Here is a 21,055-nt window from a genome sequence, read left to right as displayed (position 1 = left end):
TTGTGGTTGTCTGTTAATTTGACAAATGAAGAATTTCAAAGTGATTGTCTTGTCCCTTACAGTGTTTGTTGATAATCTTTGATGTGAGCTTAAGCAGTGATTTTCTTCAGATAAAGGGAAAGTTCTGTGATAGAGAATGATGTAACCGTCAACATAAGTTTTATGCTGTGAAGTTCTCCATCACAGAACTGCTTTTGTAGACAAGGAGAGGATAATTGCACAACCTTATTATACATGCACATCCTTTGTTTCCACTTAACAAAAGGGGTGAAAACATTGTTTGTTTTAGATTTATTTTTGCATTCCTTCTGTGGTCCCTTAGCTCTTGCCTCCCGTTGTGACCTATTTATCTATAGAACCATTTATTGCAATATCCATGGCAACCGTAATTGAATTACACATACACTCATGTGATCTCAACTAAGAGAATGCTCATTTACATGGGTAGCTGTATTTACATGTTTGTTCTGTGTCATGCTCAGATTATGATGATTTGAATGTGTGGCTCAACACTGGCATTAATTAATTAATTTCACTGTGCAGAGATTAATCATCCAAAACTGATGCTGTGGGTAGAAGAGAAAGAGGAGGCAGAGCAGTCAAGCACAGAGAGCAGATGCCTTTAGATGGAAACCTTGGAGGGTCATAGCAGTGGAATTGGCATTGGCGAAGCAAAGGCCTCTCCCTGTTACCTTTAACTATCTACAACCACACAGATTATATCTGTATCATGGTTAGAGAGCATTGCAGCAGTGAGAGAGTGATCCTCACAAACACCCACTCTTGGGTTACCATGAAATCTGAAGCCGGAAGATGTGGGCGCCAGGCATTGTCTTTAAGAACAGTGATAAAAATGGATAATGACAAAGGCACTTGAGATATAGGAGGTGTATCTGAACCTCGAGCAATCTCGTACCTCCAATTCTTGTAGTAATGCACACTCTTCAGTGAGCAGTGGGTTTATAGTGGAAGCCAGTATTTGCCTTAAAAAGATGATGTCTCCAAAGATAAATGTTTCCCTGTGATATATCACTGAGGACTTTATTTTAGAATATTATTTTTTCACCCTAAGGACAGAACTATTAAAGGCATTAGTAGAGGAGAGATCAGCAGTTTTCTCTGCCTCAGAAGGAAACTTCTCTGTTGTTTACTGCAACTGGGATTCCCTGTTGAGTATAAATCACATTAAGGGGAAAGGATTAGGGGGTATATCATTACTGCATGTCCTAGCATACGTCAAGGAGAAACCCAGGGTGCAGAGATCTATCAGTATTTCATGGGCAGTATCTGTGGTTGTTGAGTGTCGGGAGGGGATCCTCTTTTCTCTTGTGAGCTCAACAAATCACAACTTAAGATCCTCAAAGATCCTCTTCCTTTTGTGGACCCTGAAGACATGAGCCCTGCAACTCTTTTTTTTCACCCTGTAATTCCCCCCAGGGCCAAGCCTTGAGGCTGCCACCCTTTCTCAAATCTGCTGCATATTTCAAGGGGAAGCATGGTGCTGCGTGAAAATGACCTCTGGGTCGCTGGTTCTCTCCAGACACCTCTGCCATATAGGTCTGCACTCCTTTAATTCTCCTCTTGAACAAAAAAAAAGAGGTGAGAAAGGAACTTTGATCTAAAAGAGAAAAGTTTGTTTTCATTCTTTGATCTCTACCCAACTCATGAGAGAAAACCTAGTTGGGTTTTTTTTCTAATACCATAGCTTTGCACAGTGTTGCTCTAAATACATCAATCACAGTCTGGTGTGACTCAATGAAAAGGACCGCATTTTATAAATCCAGATGCATGCATCCTGAAGCTCAAAATGATCTTCACATTTACTGGATGAGCTGATGGCCCACATGAACATGTCTGAGGCAAGTAGACATTGAGTCACATGTGCTGTAGTTATCACCACTATCATTAGACAGTTTTATGTATGCTACATTGCTGTCTAATTTGTTTGTCATAGTTCTTTTCTCAATTACACCCACAGTGGCTGATCAATATTTCATTCATCATGAAGGAAGGCACACAGGAAGTAATGGGCTATCTATTGCATCCAAATGGACTGCACAGAGAAGGGAAATGGGGGGGGGGGGGGGGGGGGGATCTTAAAGCAGAGTGGATGAGATGAAACAGGTAGAGAGAAAGAGAAAGTGGGAAAAAAAGAAAAATATTAACTCAAAAGGGAGGAAAGTGGGAGGTACGTGAAAAGGAAAAGAGTTACCACAGAAGTAAGGAAGTTTAAAGAAAGATGTTTCCATGGAAACAATAAGTATGAAAGTCTTTAAGGCTGCCATTTTACTGCTCCTTAATGACTTTATTTTCCTTTTTTATTAATCCCTATCTCTCATCCCATGGCTCTATTATGGCTTACTTATTCAGGTCAGTCCCCGGAGTGCAAGACCCATGGAACAACTTGGATGAGACAAGAATACCATTCTGGGGAGGAGCACATTATCAGTGTATAACTGGTGCCCTTTGATTGCTCTTTTATAATTAAGACACAAAATGTGACCAGAACAATTAAAATCATTTTTTTGGTACAATTTTGTTAAATTATTTTTTAATTAAAATACATTTCCACCAAAATCAATGTTTCAACTGCTCTACAGGATAAATAAAGGTAAAGATAGGTTATACATATGGAGGTCAAGACCAAGTGTGATGTGTGTGTACCAGTGTTCAGCAGCGTTGAGCGTGTTGAGATGTTAATTTCCTGCAGAAGCTCCAGTGTTTCAGTATGAAAGAGACGGATGGAGGAACCCTCAGAGAATGCCATCCACACCCCTCCACCGGCACATGCCATATGTGCGATGCTGATCATTGGGTCTGGGTGGACTTCAAACGTCTGTAATAGAAACAAAAATGCTCCTATAGTTTTTTTTTGTTTTTTTTTATTTCTGTCATGACAATTCTACAAGACACAGTTCAAAACATACATAGGCCGTTTTCAAAAATGTAAATTACATATCTTAAAAAAAGACAAAATAGATGGAGGAAAATGTTATAATATAGTCATATTTTATCATCCTCAATGTATGCACAAATAGTTTAGCCCATATATCATCAGCTCATTGCTCCTTATACTGAGCAAACACAGATATCGAGCTTTCGCAGTTGAGAATTGCCTCACAATGTCCACACATCTCTTGACCAAGAGCCAATAATTCTTTATCTACCTTTAATATTTCTTGGCAGCCTGTTTTCTTATATATAAAGTAGCCAATTCCATAACTGAGCTCAACATACCTTCCTGTTCTCAACCCCTGACTCCCACTATATGGCTGGTGCTGTTATAAATAAGGACAACATGAAAATAAAATGCAATCACCCACATCATCACCAAATGACATTATTTTCATGATGGAAAATGAAACATTTCTAATACCAAAAGGTTAGCTCTCTCCTGTCTAAATGTTTGAAATAAGAGTCTCTTGTTGATATTCGCTTCGGTGGCATGTGTGATTCTGACAGTTAACAGCTTGATCAGACAGTAACTTTAAGTTGCTCCATCATTTCCTGCTCTCCAGGTTCTAAGTTATTCAGCTTGCTCGTCTCTACTGACTGAATTCCAATGCAATGTTACACTTTTACAGACGAAAACTAGTCTGAAATGCATGTCAAAGCTCACATTGTTTTTCTTACAGTGTTAGCATTTGCTTAATTTTTCAATTTGTCTAACTGCAGACTAGAGACTTCCTTCATGTCAAAACATTAAAGGATAGCTGTCATGATTATAAAATGACATGATTAGGTCCCTGGATCTTACATTCAGTTGTTTCTCTACATGTTCTTTTCTGTAAATAAATTCTAACTGTGCCTCCTAATTTTGTAATTTAAGGAGTCTCTGAGACACGGGGCACATTTTTGCATCATTTCCCTGGCCTATATATTTTTAAGAGCACAATAGCAAAAGAGAGTTTCAGGCACACAGTCTTAATGAGTAGCTTGAAATAAATGCAATAAGCCTTATCATGGCAACACATGCAGCCCCTGCAGTCCGAGGCGTGACAAGGGTTAGTTTAGGCATCATCTTGGAACTCATATCACTGCCGATGCATGAGTTGAATGAGGCTGGGCAATTAGTCAGCGCTAGTCCCCCCCCCCCCCCCCCAACCAAGTGCACTGGCGGACAGGGATTACCACCTGTTTATGTGCCCTTGCCAGTGGGTCCTCCTTTGTTTGAAATTAGGGGAAAAAAGAGGAGCCTTTGATGTGTTTTCTCTTTTAATTGACTCCTCAGCAGTGGGCTCATGCTTTGCCATGGAAAGGATATGCAATGCATCTCTTCGTTTTTCAAATGCAACCACCAAATAAAATAGTTATCCATATTAAAGGAACATTTCACCTTCAATAACCCATTGCAATGGAAATAAGTTGATATGTTTTAGCAGAATAAGGCAGTCATGGTGTTCTGTATATGATGCATACAGTAATTATCATATTAATCATTATCAAGGCTGGTGGCTCTAAAAGCGACTGCCAGCTAATCAATGGATGACATGCTGTAATTGTAGGATGCCATATTGCTTACCAAATGTTTAAAACTACCTGTAATGCACTCTGGAAAGATACACTATATATACAAGTGTCATTTAACATGGAAACATAGGAATCTCAAAAAGTGGCTGAAAACAATGATTACAGAAATATCAATTTAAATTTCTGTTTTTATCACAGATAGACTAATCATGTTGAATGCTCTTCGCTCTGTGTCAAATACGGGGTAAGTACAAGCCACAACTGTTGCCCATTGCCAACCCAGTATTAGTCTGCTGAATCCAGCATCACTAACAGAGATGAGGTGGTCAGTGAAGCTTGACAGTAGTAGTGTGCCCTTTACACTAAACACGGCAGTGTCACACTAACAGCAGCATCCCTCCACAAGCAGTGGGAAATAACAACTGAGCTGAAGCCACGAACACTACAACTGGTCTGAGCAACTCATTAGTCGTTCATTATGCCAGGTGACAAGGTGTCTTTGTCCTTTCCCCAGTGCTAAGTATACATCACCTCGAGCTATGGCGAAGGAGTTGAGTGGACATGTGAGTGATAGCACAATGCAGGTAGAACAGAAAAAGTAATGGGGAGAGGAAGGAACAAGGCCTGCCAGTCACTATTGATCAAAGGCTGTATATCCATGCATGTCCTGCGTTGTTAAGGTTTGTGAAGCTCTGAGAGATTGGCCTTTAGAAACTCACAAAGCTAAGACATGTCTAAAATATGGCAAAAGTGTTGGTAAGTTTCAACAAAATGTGTAAAAGCATGTAAAACCAAACAAAACAAACAAACAATGCGGTGAAAATAATCAAATTATGTTTATATTCTGTTAAATTATTTTGATTTTGAATCTGACTGAGTTTTTCTAAATTTTCACCCAAGTTAAGCTGTTTCAAATTCCCATTGTCTGCCATGATTCCTGCTGCTAACGAGCCCCTTCATGGATTCCAAGGGAATTGTACAGGCATTTAAAGTACATTTATGGTGCTGCAGAAGATAAGGTCTAATGACTATGGTGACACTCATGATGTTTGCCCCAAAGTTAGGTTCAGACTTTCACGCTCAAATCACCACTATGCCTAACTACAGCTTCACTGAGCTGCGACTCTGAGTTGTTTCCGGGTAATTTCCTTTGTTAAAATAGTCAAAACTGTCAAAGGTGTCATTTTGAGGCTTTGTGAGCTTTTTATAAGATAAATACATTTTAAGACTGATAAAACGGTCCATAACTACATTCCTTCAGCCATCTTTATCTGTCTGTTTCCTCGTAGCGATTTTATTGATTGAGTTTTTGTCAGCCCTGTCATTTTAATGTATCCCCAACATCAAATATACAAAGCTGAGAGTACATACACATTTTAAGTGGTGATGATCCTATGGGTTTCTGTTAGATTTAAATAATGTGTCCTCAAAGCATTGACTGTTAAGATTTAAAAAAGAGAGTAAATCAAGCAGTATGGTGCAAAGATCAGCGGTCTCAAACTGGACAGGCCACAGTGCATAGTCATGGATAAATTATTCAAAAGGGAAAACAACGAAAAGAAGTGATGTTAATATAAGTCTACAACCCTCTAGCCTTGCTCGAAGTCAAATCTCCTGCTATAGGTGCCGAGTACTGCTTCTCCAGATCTGGGATATGCACCGCAGCCCTCTTGAGTCCATATTAGTGAGAAAGACAAGGTTAGCAAAGAAGTAACCAGTGCTGACCTGTTAAGCTCTGTGGGAGATACAGTGAACCAGAACTGTGCCTCCACTGCGTGGCCATTCAGCTGATTAAGCCTGTGTCTCTGGAGGATTGGACTAGGAAAAACGAGGTGAAGGAATAAAAGGAGACATCCCAAGCTCAGCCCACTCCTGATTATGAGGATCTTCAGGCAGCCTCAATAAGTGGCTGTCTCTGTATTGATTATCCGGGAAGCAGCTGACAAATTTAAATTTAAAAGAAAAACCTGTAAATGCATGTACACACTTTGTACTTCCTTGATAATGGACTGCATTTAAATAGCAACTTTCTAGTCTTAGCAACCACTCAAAATGCTTTACAAAACAAGTCAACTTTGATCCATTAGCACCACATTCATACACTGGAGGCAGAAGCTACCGCACAAAGTGCCACCTGCTCACTAGGAGCGGTAAACATTCAAATGCACATTTACACGCAGTTTGGGTTTCTTGCCCAAGGACACTTTGACATGTAGAGTGCAAGGGCTGGGATTCAAACCACAAACCTTCTGGTTACACAGCTGTCCACATTTTTGATTAAATAATTGTTTGCTACTTTGCTGAATGTTAATAAACTGCTTATTTATGATTTGGCATGAGGTCAACCAAAACATCTGTTGATAAAGGTTGCACATTTCCCACTTTGCTGATTCAGTTTTTTTCTGCAAATGTAGCTCATTTACAATGGAAATGGAAAACAAATGTATTTGAGGATGGGGATATGACACATTAATTTTGTTTATTTAGTGTGTGTCTATTTTTTCAAATTCAGCATGGGATTTTTTTACATGCCATCCACAGCCTTTGTTCTACTTGTTTATCCAGGGAAGGTTTCCTTAGCGCACATGCTCCTTTCCCCATTTACAGACACTCACATCTGGGAGCTTTAATAAATGGTAATGATTTGCAGTTCGGTATCTGAATACCATATTAACATTACCCAGAAGAGTTTTCTTCTGTCATTCATTATTGTCTACCACACTCCCACCCCGGTTCACCTCTAATGATAAAGATGAAAACCTTGGTGAGTGACTACGCAAAAATAGAAAGTATGACAGAGACAAAACCCAGGATGATTTCCTGATGACAATGGTGAACATTCCTGTACCATAACTCAGAGCGGCTATATGAAGCTTATTTTTGTGTCAGAACTCCAGCAAACATTGTATGAATCTACAAGGAGTTTGACTGGTTGTCTATGCAGCAGCTCCAGGCAGTAAATCTTGATGACATTACAGATTACAATGCTGGCTCTTGAAGGCTGCGTGCATTAATCTTTTCAGAAAATGAAGAGAGAGGAATTTTTCCAGAAATGCTACAAAAAAACAAAACAACCAACAAGACAAATAAGTAAAGCACCTTATATAGCAGCTTTACTTACGAACTCATCCATATAGGTCTTCAAACCATGTTTTTGTGAAGACAGAATATTAATCAACTGGGGAGGTGGGTCTTATGGGTCATATAATCCTTATTTTTTCCTGTTTAGTTGCTGAGATAGTGTAAAAAACTACAAATATCGACTATTTATATGTAAGGATATAGTATTTAACCTATACTGTATTATATTTTGCTATGTTTGCCACAAAACATGGCTATTTCCATCCAGTCCCACTTATTCCCAGCTTCTGGATATTAGAGCTCTTCGGGTATTAAAAAGGAAATAAAGTCAATTAAGTCATTAAAGTCAACAATCCCCTTTAATTAAGAATACCCATTTAAATAATGAAAAATTTTGAATATTTGCTCGCACTCAGAGGGAAGCAGTTTTTCTTTAATGAATATAATTGCCAGGGGTTTTTTGAGTAGCAAGATAAATGGTATCATTATGTGCTTAGCAATGATGTGGTCATTTACCTGAGTGGTGAGGCTGGAGATGTCCATGACTGTAACAGAGTTTCCACAGCTTGCCCACACTGAGTCGTCTAACACTAACAGTGTCCGCACTGGTTCTGAGCCCAGTCTCACACATCTGCAGGAGTCTGGGTTCGAAAAATTATCTGGGAAAAAAAACAAACAAAAACAAAGCAATTAATGTAAAACAAATACATTACTCAAAACTACAATCAAAATATCACAAGGAAATAAAGAAACCCTTCAAATGATTGATGATACAAGTTATATGAATAAGCTCTGAACACATATCCCACTTCTATTGGAACACTATCACATTGAGCGAGGCAATTCAATTAAATTCTTCACGTTTGTATCACAGCAAGTTAGCTTTGTGTTTCCTTTTAAAATTCTCATGAAGCTACTTCACATCATTGAGTAAACACTGAAGCATCAGTAAGGATGGCTCACAATGGAGGCTTTTTTTCTCTCTCTTGAATGAAAAAGAAGACGGCCATGTGAGAGTATACAAACAACTGGTTCTCCAAAAAAAGACAGTGACTTCCATCTGAATTGCCACAAACTGTGCAGCACAATGTTTGCACCTTTGCCACCCACATGCTAATAAGTCTGCTGTAACAGTTTAATCTACTTTCCACTCAGATCTTCTCTCTCATTCTCTCGTTTAGCTTCATCAGCGTGAAAATTAAGCAGACCTTTTTTTCTTTCAGCTTTAATCACAAGACACATGTTTCTATAGAAGCACATTATTAAGGGAACTGCGTGAGCATTTCCTTTGCTATGCGCTAATTACGCAAAATTAGAGAAGGTAATGCACCCAGCCATTTAAATAACATTTTAAGTCGTTTATTTCTGCCTTTCATAGCAGAAATTACTTTACAATGCTTTCTGAATTCCACAGGTTAATTGCTTGGCATGTTATAAAGGTCATTTTCCCACCTTTTCAGAATTCAGTCTTGTAAATGCACCTCTGGCCCCTTGCGCTTATGAAGACCAACGCTTCTCCCTATTTAACACAGTTGGGGACTTTTAGGACCGAAAACTCAAAATATTTTCATTGTAAGTTGACACGGTGTCTTTTGTCCATATATTGGTGATGAAAGATGGAACACAAATTTACTATGGAAAAATGTGTTGCATGTATTCAAATGCCTTTTGATACAAGGCTCAACTGAGGCCTTGGCATTTCATGGCTGCTTCAGAATGTTTTTTAGATGGTAGCATGCTAGTTAAAGTGATATTCCAGTGTAAAATAATCACAGGCTTCTTTTAGGCAAATACACTCATCAAAGAAGCCATCGAGACAATTTTTTTCATGCACGAACAACTAACGAAGAAATTCAGGACAGTCGCTAACAGTCGCTAACAGCCAAATGCAGCTAACACGGATGAGCTCGGGGCGGTGACTCGAACACATTAAAAAGACTTTTTTAACCACTAATACTGCTCAAAATAACACCAAACCTCTACAGTAGCATGAGAAGAGTCCTTACACATTACCAAAGAAACAACAACGTAGTTAGTGACATAGGAGTTTATAAAAAAAGAGTGTTTTGAAAGACTTACCTACTCTGTAATAGCTCCTCTCATAGTAAAGTCCATTCAAGTCGATATCAAATACAATCTAAAAGGAAGGAGATGATTTATTCAAGCAAAACACGTAAACTTTGTGGTTTGATAGTTTGGTGAAATATAAGTTAAGAATAGATGGTAAAGGGTTTCGAAAAGTCCCACACAGCTTTCCTGCAGCCCCAAAACGTTACGCCAGAGGTCAGGGAGCAGGGGTCGGGGGGGCGTGTGTTGCCAGAAGACGCACAGTGAGTAAAGCACTGGTGAAGACGACTAGCCTGCAACTTGAAGTGAAGAGAGACAGAATGGTTCGTGTTTGCATCTTTCCCGGCTGCGACACAAAAACGAAAGCTTACAACTCAGAGACTTTTCATGGGCTGCCATTGTGGTACGATGACCATGCTCTGATAAACCTGTGGCTTATTATTTTGAATCTGTACAATGAGACGCCGATTGAGACACTTACCGTGTCTGCAGCAAACATTTGGAAAAGGACAACTTCCTAATTCCCAGAAGAGCTTCTGACCCAAAGAATGCGTGCTTGAAGAAGAAAGCACAACGGCAGTAACTGACTACGGATAGAAGGGAGGTAAAGATATTTCACCAAACTGCCACAATCCACAAGGTTTACGTGTTTCACTGGAATACATCCTCAATGGCGCCTTCCTTTTAGATTGTATTTGTATTCGTCTTGAATGAACTTTGCTACAAGAGGAGCTGGTACTAATGGAATAGGTAAGCCTTTCAAAACACTCTTTTAATAAACCCCGATGTTGGTGCTTCATGTGTAAGGCCTCTTATCATGCTACTGCAGAGGTTTGGTGTTATTTGGAGCAGTGTTATGGTGCATTCATACCAGGGGCGACAGGGGTGACAGACGCAACAAACGCGACCAATTACATACAAAGTCAATGGTACAGTCGCGACTTGAGGAGGCATGACAAGTTACGTGCATTTTGCGCGACAAGATGGATGGGATGTCGCTTCAAACGCGTCCAACAAGCGAGTTGAAAATATTGAACTTTTCAGGCGTGCGGCACGACAGCCAATCAGTGTTGAGATTGTGGTAAGTGTCATCAAGTTCTCCATGATATCATCCAGAGGATCTCCAAAGCCGGCATTGTTGCAGTCTTTGACTGCATCAGGGAAACCGGACTGTTCCTATGGATATAATAAAATAATGGATATACCTCTGACCTGTGGATGGCAGCAACATGCCTTTAGCCATCTAGTCTCCCAGAAATCCAGAAGAAGAAGAAGAAAGCTAACACTACAGAGTGAAGCGTATCCCGGTCTTATCTACCGGAGACAGGTCAGCACCCTGTATGGCTTTGGAGTTTAAATCACTGACGGTCTGTTCTCACTAAAACAAAATGGTCTTTTAAGTGCACACACTTAAAACTGGTTAGCACTAGCATAACTACTTATTTAGAACAACATGGCCGAGCTTGAGGATGCTACTCGCCATTGTCTGTGGCTCCAAACGTGTCGCTTGATCATATAATGATAAATATGATCACGCGGCCCGGTGTGAACGCACCTTTAGTGGTTAAAAAAGACGTTTTAATGCCTTCAACGTACTGTCACGATTTCTCTGTTAGTTGTTAGTGCACGAAAAAAATTGTCTTGATGGCTTCTTTGATGAGTGTATTTGCCTAAAAAGTGCCTGGGATGATTTTACACTGGAATTTCACTTTAAGGGCATAAATCTTTAAAAGAGGTGCCTAATCCACACACATTCACCAGCACCCCCCAGAGCTTTTCTCCTGTCCTTTTCTCCCCCCCTTTTTTTCCAAAGCTTGAATGGTAATATTTAATCGCCATGCAGCAGCTTGGTGTAATTAATCTTCCTTTCTGCTTGGAAGGACAGAGGAGCACAGAAGGAAGGCAGGCACGTTGACATACTGTGGCCAGGTAAGAACGACCTGGTGATAGAGCTATTGTGTTCCCGCTGGCTGTGTAGACAGTAAACCACTGCTGAGATGGTGTTAAGACCCCCTGGCCTTGTGCAATGCCTGACTAAACATGGCAGGCCATCTGCCACATGGTGATGTGTTATGTTCATATTTACAGTGGATGTGAAAATCGGTAGCAATGGCAAGTGAATCAAAGCATAAAAGGAAATTGATTCTTAGGCAGTTGTTGGAAAGGCATTCTAAAATAAATATAATTTTATAAATGCTCCCATTCTGTTAAATGGATACCACATGACATATAATACTAAAACTAGTCATCAATCACCTGAATAGAAACTGTTTAAATTTGAACACAATAAAATGTTTACCACAGAAATGCAACATCAATGTAGCCTAGAAACCAGATCAATCTGGTTTCTGGCTCAACTCACTGTTGTTTAATTTATGGCAGATACCCATACAGACAGATTTCCAGTGGCTTGACATTATACGGACCAATCACAACCATTTTCCACATATGGGCAGGATTAAGACAATGACAGTGTCACCGTCCAGTCTGCAGGTCCGTTCTGTGCAGTTTTGCTGTCGAACTAGGCTTCACTGGTCAAATATGACTTGATATTCTGTTACTGTATTGCCTATTCCTCACATAAAATGTTTTCAGAAATGCATTTTAGTGTAATAAGCTTTAATTTGAGAATAATTTTCAACGCAGCTGCCATTGTTTTCACTGATCATTTTGTTGTTGTGATTCGGTAGGTCACGTTTCATGGCTCTGATTGGTTGTAAGTCTATGTAGTCCTGTCCTGCATGTTGCTCTGCACTGTTGATAATGCCTTTTTGAAATTGACAATGAACTTAGAGATTATATGCAATTGAAATTAGCCTAGTGATGCCAGGCTATCATAAATATATAATTGATGAAAACAGTAAAACTCATTTCTACTAATTATTTCACTGTAGGGAAAAAAATGTTTTTGTTGAAGCCAATAAAAAATGAACAAAACCAATGCTTCAGTCCATTTCACTGTCACTGCTCATTAAGAGACAAAAGCTCCGGTACCTATCTAGAAAAGCAAAATAGATATGAAACATGGGATGACCTCATATCAATACATCAACTAAAGTATTAGAAATGTAATTTATTGGGAAATTCATACACCCTGTTTGTCTAATTGTGTTTGTATTGCATTGACAGAATTTATCCACAATGACATGCCTCATTTACTGCACCTACAATTTAAATAAATGGGTCTAACTGTTTTGCATCGTGAATTATTTTTGTCTTCCATTATATAACATAATACATTTATAATTCATACAAAAAAGTGAGAATTACACAACACGCAATACTGAAAACTAAAGCCATCAGTGTCAAAACGAAGCAATCTTGGAAAGCACCTTACCGTTGTTACTTCTTCCATAAACCATCATTGTTCCGTTCCGCAGTCCTGCAAACAGGAAGCTAGAGGAGTGCTTCAGGCACAACACAGGGCAACCCTGTGGGTTATGGAGGGTCAATAGGCATTGTGCTGCAGTGTCCACACTGCCGTAGACCAGTATGCTGGAAGAACAAAAGCAGCACAAGCCGACTTGATAAATGAGTATCATTTAAGATGACAGAGTGCCTCGTTTTCATGCAGTTTGATTTAACAGTGCACTTTGGAGCAAAGCATTGTGTACGTGCAACCACTCTCTTCTCATGTTTGAAACACCATCTGAACTTTGCTGCATCTTACTGTCTTCCTCAGAATGACAAATGCACACTGCATCGTTTGTTTCTCTGTCTGAGAAGAAAATGTTAAGCAGCATTGGAGCTGACAGTCTTTCAAGTGTGCTAAAATGCTGAATTCGTTTTTTTACTAAACTGTATGTCTTTTTTCTTTTTTCCCCGGACAGACACTTACACTGAAAGGAAAGGAGTCAGCATTAAAAATATTGCTGACATATGATTTAGGCTACAAATGACTAAACACTACTGTAAATGAAAATTACAGAGAAGTGGCTAAATCTGGAACTCAAGAATATTCTCTGGTTACAAAACAGCAAACAAGCCATCTATACACAGTAACTATGATGGCGAGTGAGATTAAACATATCCTCTGTTAAACACAGAGGGGATCAGAAGGTTTATGGGATCTGAAAATGAAACTGTGATCTTAGCAGCGGTAGCAGTGTGGATGCTGTATTGGGGGTATCAACTCTGGTATCTTGCTTTGATGAAATATTTACAAGCAAATATATACTCTTAGAAATCTCAGGGGATTGTAACAAAGGATGTTATAAGATCGTTTTTTAACAGAAGACTTGGCATATACTGAAAAGCATGTGTGCTCTATTTTTTTATTATTTCCAATAAATCTGATTTCATCATTTGATCTCATTGCTTGTTTATCTTATTCATTCTCATGTCTCTGTAGCTTTTCTGTGATCAGTCTCTCACCGCCCGTCGTCTAATCCAACACAAATGTTGGCACCGATCCCTGAGGTGGCCCTCTGAACTCCAGCCTCCACTTCCTCCGTTGGAGAAGGTTCTGGCACGAATTCCAGACATCGAACAGCAGAGTCTACCTGCAGGCTCTTTACAGTCCTTGGCATGGCCCTGTTGAGGGAAAATATCTCTATCTGCCCATGTGAACCCTCTCCAGCAGCCACCTGTAGGGTGAAGAAAACCTGGTTGAAAAAGGTCAAGACCCCATGTTAAGCTGTACCAATGGACTGAATCATAATGACACATGTAATAAACTATTCTGCTCAAAGAGAAAAAAAAAAAAGAGATAGGAAGGCAGAGAGCAGAATCAGGCCAGTCTCTCTTACAGTAGATCCTGCTTGAATTGTGCGTTATCTTAATCAAATGTATGGAGGTCAGAGGATAATTTGTCTTTGGTTAAACATTCTCTACCTGCCAGCAATTTAGATTCAAAAAAAAAGTTTGAATCAGTCTTCTTGTCGGACCTGGTCGTTTGTAGTCCTCCCTCACTTTTAATAAATATCACTTCAATTTTTTTTAAATGTAATGGATTCACACTGTCATCTCGAGAACATCAAACAATTCTTATAACTGCAATCTTTTCATCAGCAAGAACAGAGAGGCTCTCACACATTTCTGAAAGGCTCTGAGTTGCTTATCAATGAGGCTTTTTTTAGATAAGTTTAAAAAGATCAAGTAACTGATCTATTGCTGGCAGGGTTCCACACATTTCCATGGACACAATTTCCAAACTTTTCCACGGCTTTTCAAGGACCCATAGTTAAATTTCCATGACCATTCGCAATGTATAACACAAAAACAACTGTATAGTACACTATACTTACTTATACTTTTAATGTTAATTATTGTATTAAAATAACCAGCAACCTTTTTTTCACTGTCTAATAGCTATTTATTTCCCAGCACTTACATCTGCCACCGGTTTTAAGAAAAATATGTAATGGTAAACAAAACGATGTCAAGCTTTAACGTATATTAGAGCTACATTGCTTTGTGTCAACAGCTAAAGAAAATAAATTTGGTCTTATGTTACATGACACAGAAGATTGTCTACGGAATATTAAAAGAGAATTGAACAGCATATAGAATATCTTTGTCATTGTACAACAAAATTAAGATTGCAACCTGCGTAATGACGAAAAACAATAAATGTGGAGGAAAAAATACAAAGGTAAAAGTACAAAACAGTAAAAAGTGCCGGTAAAATAACATTTAACAGTGAACCGTAACCAGCAGTATTCTGTTAAAATATAACTAATAGAGAAGAGAAAACTGTAACAAATAATTTCATTAAACATAACAAAATTCCATGACTTTAAAATATTTTACTTATTTCATGACTTTTCCAGGTCTGGAAAATAAATTTTGAAATTCCATGATTCATGTCCAAGGTCACACTTAACCCTCGATGACGCGGTTTTCAGTAACAATGAATAAGTAAACACAAACGTACGAACACAGCTTTTGAAAGCTGGGTCTTTTCAGTGACTCAATTTGGACCAAGTTTCAACCAATCAATGCTTGGAGATGTCTGTCCCTTTTTTAAGAGCAACTTGTTTGGGTTTCTTCCTAACAAACAATTAACCTAAGATGTTGTCAAAAAAGGTCCACAAATGATAGCAAGCTTCCAAAGGCCATTCACACATGGCTGAGGCTGAGTGTCTGCCTCAATAGAGGCTTGATGATTTCCTATGTAGCACATTTATTCTGGCCTTTGTGTAAGCCTGTCAAAGCCAATGCTGAGAAGACGAGGACAGCAAGAGCCCTCCAACCTATCTCTGATGCAATTCCAATTAAGGTGGCATTGCTTCCATTCCTAAACAATTAAATTGTCACCAAGGGTTTTCAATATGATTTCAGTCATTACTCCTTGTGTGAGACCTAGGTAGATGTCCAGACAAAATACAATGTCTTTCTTGGAAAACAAGCACGGCTGCTTGCTGCTAGACACCGAAGATGTATTCTCTGCATGAATCACATTGTGTGAATGTGACATGAGCTAAATATAGTCTTTAGCTCTTCTCCTCCATGCTCACCCTTATTTGCATGAAATCATTTGTTTGATTTGTATCAGCGTGCAGAATCTGGACAGGAGCTATCCTGTGGGCTCTTGAGAATGAGCCAGAACAAATAATGGTCTGTTGCACAGGGTGAAAAAACATAGGGAGGACTTATCTTGCAGTGAGGAACCAAAAAAAAAACAAAAAAACAACACATCTTCAAGTGACTCTGTGTAACCAGAGCCAGAGGCAAGCCCCCCATCACCCGCCTAGACTCCACCACAATTTATACATTAACCTGTCCACTCCCCCTTCACCCCTCCACCCTTCCAAATACCACTATCCCCACTGTCCCTGTCAACAAACACTTTTGCCTCCTCTTTTCAATTCAATCCCCTCCTCCCCTCGATCTCTCCCCGCCCGACATTCAGTGCAAATAGTGTGTCCTGACAAAGTCATCACTACTTATTTAGAGAAATAGATATCTGGAGTCATGCCCTGGACAGACTCCTGCTCTCACCTTGCAAGAAGCAAAAACTTCCCAAACAGTAAATGCTCTGCCAGCATTAACTAGATTGCTCTGGATGCAGTGAGGAAGCGAGGGAGAATAGTCATGATGGCACACTCAGCTCAATGTTATTTGCCACAATCATGGGTCACCAGATTGTTGATGTACTCTGACGTAGGCATTCCCAGTTCCCCATCACTGACACTTACAATGAATTTAACTATTCTGAAAAAGTGTAGAAGAAAAGAAACATAACAATGGTTAATGGAGACTTCTTTGGATAAAAAGAAAAGTGGGACAAGTAAGGTGACAGCAACAGGGAAACACTGGAGTATCAAGCTGATTAGACACAATGTCATTACTCTGATCAAAGCACACAGAAATCCCCATAGCCCATCTCACTTTAACATGATTAGTGTCATCGCTTATTTGACAAGCCTGCCAGGGAGGTAGAACCAACTGGGGGCGGGGACACTCAGCCACTAATTATTCTTGCTGGATAGGCAAGCCTTCACTGTTATTTTTTAGTGGATACCAGTTTGTTTTTGCTGTGGTTACATGTTGTATTGTACAGTATGTTAGAATAGAATAGATTAGAATAGAATAGAATAGAAAAGAATAGAATAGAATTACTTTAATGATCCCAGACTGGGAAATTTTTTTGTAACAGCAGCAGTAGTGGGTCAGCAAATAAACACTTTGTACATAACATAAATAGAATCAAATATATACATAGTGTATATATACAGTGCACAGTGTGCTATTAACAATAAACAATAATAATATATACAACAAAATATGCAAAATATACTATAACAATAATAATATATACAAAAGAAAACAGTAGAGAGAGCAGAGTTCTCTGTCAGGCAGAGGTCAGAGAGTTATTATAAAAAGTGATGGATTGTGGGAGGAAAGATTTCCTTAAATCTGTTGCTACGACAGCGAAGCTGAAGCAGCCCTTTGGAGAAGGTGCTCCGCTGTCTGACCAGTGTGAGTTGGAGAGGGTGGAGAGGATTATCCATGATGGATAACAGTTTTTTCAGTGTCCTCCTCTCCACCACAGCCTCCAGAGTGTCCTGTTTGCAGCCAATCACAGAGCCAGCCTTCCTGTCGCTGGCTCCAATGCTGCTTCCCCAACAAACCACAGCAAAGACAAGTACACTGGCCACCACAGACTGATAAAAGATCTCCAACATCTTGCTGCACACCTTGAAGGATCTCAGCTTCCTCAGGAAGTAAAGTCTGCTCATCACCTTCTTGTAAACAGCTTCAGTGTTCGATCTCCAGTAAAGTCTGTGGTTGATGGTAACACCCAGGTACTTGTAATCCTCCACTGCCTCCACATCCTTTCCCAGAATGCACAGATGTTGGAAAGCCGTGTTCCTCCTCTTCCTGAAATCTATCACCATCTCTCTGGTCTTGCTGATGTTCAGCCGCAGGTGATTCTGTCCAGTCCACTTCACAAAGTTGTCCACCAGTGCCCTGTACTCCTCCTCGTGTCCCTCACTTATACACCCAACAACAGCAATTACATTGACTGTGCTTGAAGGTCAGATGTGCCTCCTGCTTATTGTTTTGTTTTGTTTGCTTGTTCTGTTGTTGTGTTGCTCCTCCTGCCTTCAAGTAAAGCATCCTTGGGTCCCTTAAAAGGATCGAGCAGCCGGATGACTTTGAGGCAAACTTACTGTCATGAAAAGACTACCATCAGGGTGAGTTTACTGAAACTGAGACTTACAATTAAACTTGATTCCATGAAGATTTGACTTTACCAAATTTTGACCTGGTAAAATCCCATAACAATAAAAAATTTAAAAATTTTCAAATGCAATTTTAATGGTCTAAAAAATGTATCTTGACTTTTTGATAATTTACGTTGCAGAGTTGACTTTTCCTGCTCTGACAGACTTGAGACTTGACTTAGTCCTACTTAATGTTCAACTCTTTGTTGAATGCCTCACCGCTATACTTTAAAAATGAATGAACATTATCAAAACGGATTAAAAGGGTTTCACCAATACTGATATAGGATATCGGACCGATACTGATTCACATAGCTTGATTGGGTATTGGTGACAATGGGGCCGATCTGTTCAAATAAATTCAATGTTTACATACTTGAATTTTATTGAAAATGTTATTCTGCATTTTAAAGGGCTACATTAACTTACCTGTTAATTTAGACGATGTTTTGCCAAATTGCTGGTACCCAATTTATTGTTTTTATAATACTTTTATGAGCAACTGAGTAAATTTATATCAATGTATTTTTGTGTTACATTTTGTCTTACAAAAGCAAAGAAGTGTTGCCTGATGTTGCCTTACACTTAAAATGTGACCCCCGTCACTTCCACACAGGAAGGCCTACAGCTTACCGGTATATATTGGTATCAGGACGGAAAAAGTATGATCTTTGCATCCCTATAGATAACTGCAATCACTTGAAATGGAAAATAAACCTCTTAATGTAACATTTCAGTCAACCTTTCACTCTCCAGTGTAACACACAGCACAAGCTACAATTGTCCCTCCAAATGGTGTGGGAGGACAAAGTCAGGGACATTTAAGTCATCTGTAATGGTATGTGCTCTAAGAGACGTTGAAGAACAATGATATCACAGTGCCCTTAATGCCAGCTTCACCATATCTCCTTTTTACCATCTGAGGGAGAATCCAATCCTCTTTAGAATAGCACACAAACGCAAAAATCTGAAACACTGAGTCAAAGTCCTTGTTCTGAAGAACATACACTGCATTAAGCCACCTTTTAGGTCAAACAAGGATTACCTTTTACCTTTTTTCAAAAAAGGATGGGAGACAACAATTGAAACTTAAAGATGAATAGCAGATTCACTGCATCATTTTTCCACTGAATTCCCTCTTTTCTTTTTCTAGATCCAGATAAATTCCCACAAGTCCTGGGATGTACATGTGCTAGTCTGGCAGAACAATTTGCCCCACTTATCCTAAAACACTCTGTAGCAGTTACCTACCACTAGCCTTGTTACTGTACTGTATAAATGCAGTTTCCTGGCAACATATCTACGGAGAAAAATGGTGCATATTCCATTCATAGCCTTGAGATAATTTTTTTTCATTCAATTTTTTTTTTAATGAACGGGAGCAGAATGTAGAAAAGACGTTTAACTGGTCATGGTAATTGTGTTAAAAGCTAAAATGATCAGCAACTGTAAAATATGCATTGTTTTACCTCTTCATTTGTTTTAGTTATTTGGCACTTAATTGAGCGTGTGTGTGTCTGTGTGTGTGTGTGTGTGTGTGTGTTACTTACCCAGAAGTAGCCTTGAGGTAAGGAGGTGCTTGCTGCAGAGAAGCCCAACAATGCACAGTGGACAGGATTGTGGAGGGCAGCTTCGAGCTACAAGAGACAAAATACATTTTGATTCAATTCAATGTATCATGGTCTAAAAAAAAACAACAACCTCTAAGTGACCACAGAGCTGGCACTGACTGAATTCAATAAATGTTTTTTTGACATTGTGATAAAAACAATACATATGATTTTTATCATACCAACATATTTATCATAATATTTCCCAGCACTTCTTTCTACAACCAATGCCAAGATTAAATGGTTTTGGCCTTGTTTAAGCTTTCTCTATGCAATTCTAATTTTTATACCATCAGACTTGTTTTCTTACGTGGTGTTGCTTTTAGATTTACTTCTCTCAGTAACCACACTGTCTGCTCACAAGGGTCTGAAAGATCTAACTCCTGAACCAAGGCAGTTGTCTGAATATTTATTATCAATAAAAAGAGCCAGCATCCTACTAAAAGGGGGAAAATATCTATATTCCTTAGACATATAGCAGATTTGTTTTCCTGAAACGAAGTGATGGAGCTTGACATTTACACTGAGTGCAGAGCCTGTGGCTGATGCATCAAACCTCCCGTGATGAAAGCTGCTCTTCTGACCAGCAGTCCGCCTGGTAGGAAACGATTATTATTTTGCTGTATGACCGCTAAGGGTGGGCCATGTGACAGATGGAACAGCTAATTGTGTGTTGTTGGCTTGGTGGATGTGGGAATGGGACGTGTTGGTGGGTTTGAGAGGGAGAGAAGGGAGTGAAGAGATGGTCAGTGATGAGCACTGCATGTCTTTAGCTGTCATCCTCAACGGCGGCAAGCATCAGTCACAGGTAATTTATAGCCTCTCCTGGCCGGGACCCTCCCCCTTTTCTCTCTGGTTCTGGGTATGTTTGTAAACACTACACAAAAAAGGATACCGGCCAGATCACTTCTCTCCCCATCTGCACAGTGAGGCTATTCCTCTACTACCCAATGTCTGTCTCCATTTATTCAAATTCACTACACAGATAAATGGCTTGTCCTCTCTCTATCAATCTCTTAGTTCCACTTTCCCATTTCTCATTCCAATCTTTCAGTCTTTTTTTATGCCTACTTTTTTTGTTCTGTCGCTGTCTTTTTTTCTCTCTCTCTCACCTTCTGCTAGCCCTCTGTCAAGTGCAGTGAAATGTTTTTTGAT

The 21,055-nt window shown here is 39.4% G+C and overlaps 1 protein-coding gene across 3 annotated transcripts in view; it reads right to left on the bottom strand.

Moving 5' to 3' along the window:
- Window positions 1-21,055, bottom strand: part of arhgef10la (Rho guanine nucleotide exchange factor (GEF) 10-like a) — a 148,124-nt gene that overhangs the window by 7,951 nt on the left and 119,118 nt on the right. For all 3 annotated transcript variants that reach the window (XM_083939748.1, XM_083939749.1, XM_083939750.1), the window contains 5 exons: window positions 19,841-19,927; window positions 13,993-14,204; window positions 12,956-13,113; window positions 8,068-8,210; window positions 2,665-2,836 (listed from right to left, as the gene is read on the bottom strand). In XM_083939748.1, the coding sequence (XP_083795874.1) occupies window positions 2,665-2,836; window positions 8,068-8,210; window positions 12,956-13,113; window positions 13,993-14,204; window positions 19,841-19,927 (772 nt within the window). The remainder of the gene's footprint in view (window positions 1-2,664; window positions 2,837-8,067; window positions 8,211-12,955; window positions 13,114-13,992; window positions 14,205-19,840; window positions 19,928-21,055) is intronic.

The sequence above is a fragment of the Echiichthys vipera genome (assembly GCF_963691815.1).
Source record: "Echiichthys vipera genome assembly, chromosome: X".
In the NCBI taxonomy this organism is placed as follows: domain Eukaryota; kingdom Metazoa; phylum Chordata; class Actinopteri; order Perciformes; family Trachinidae; genus Echiichthys; species Echiichthys vipera.
Note: the sequence above shows the minus strand (reverse complement) of the source record. Positions and strands in the feature narration are given on the sequence as shown.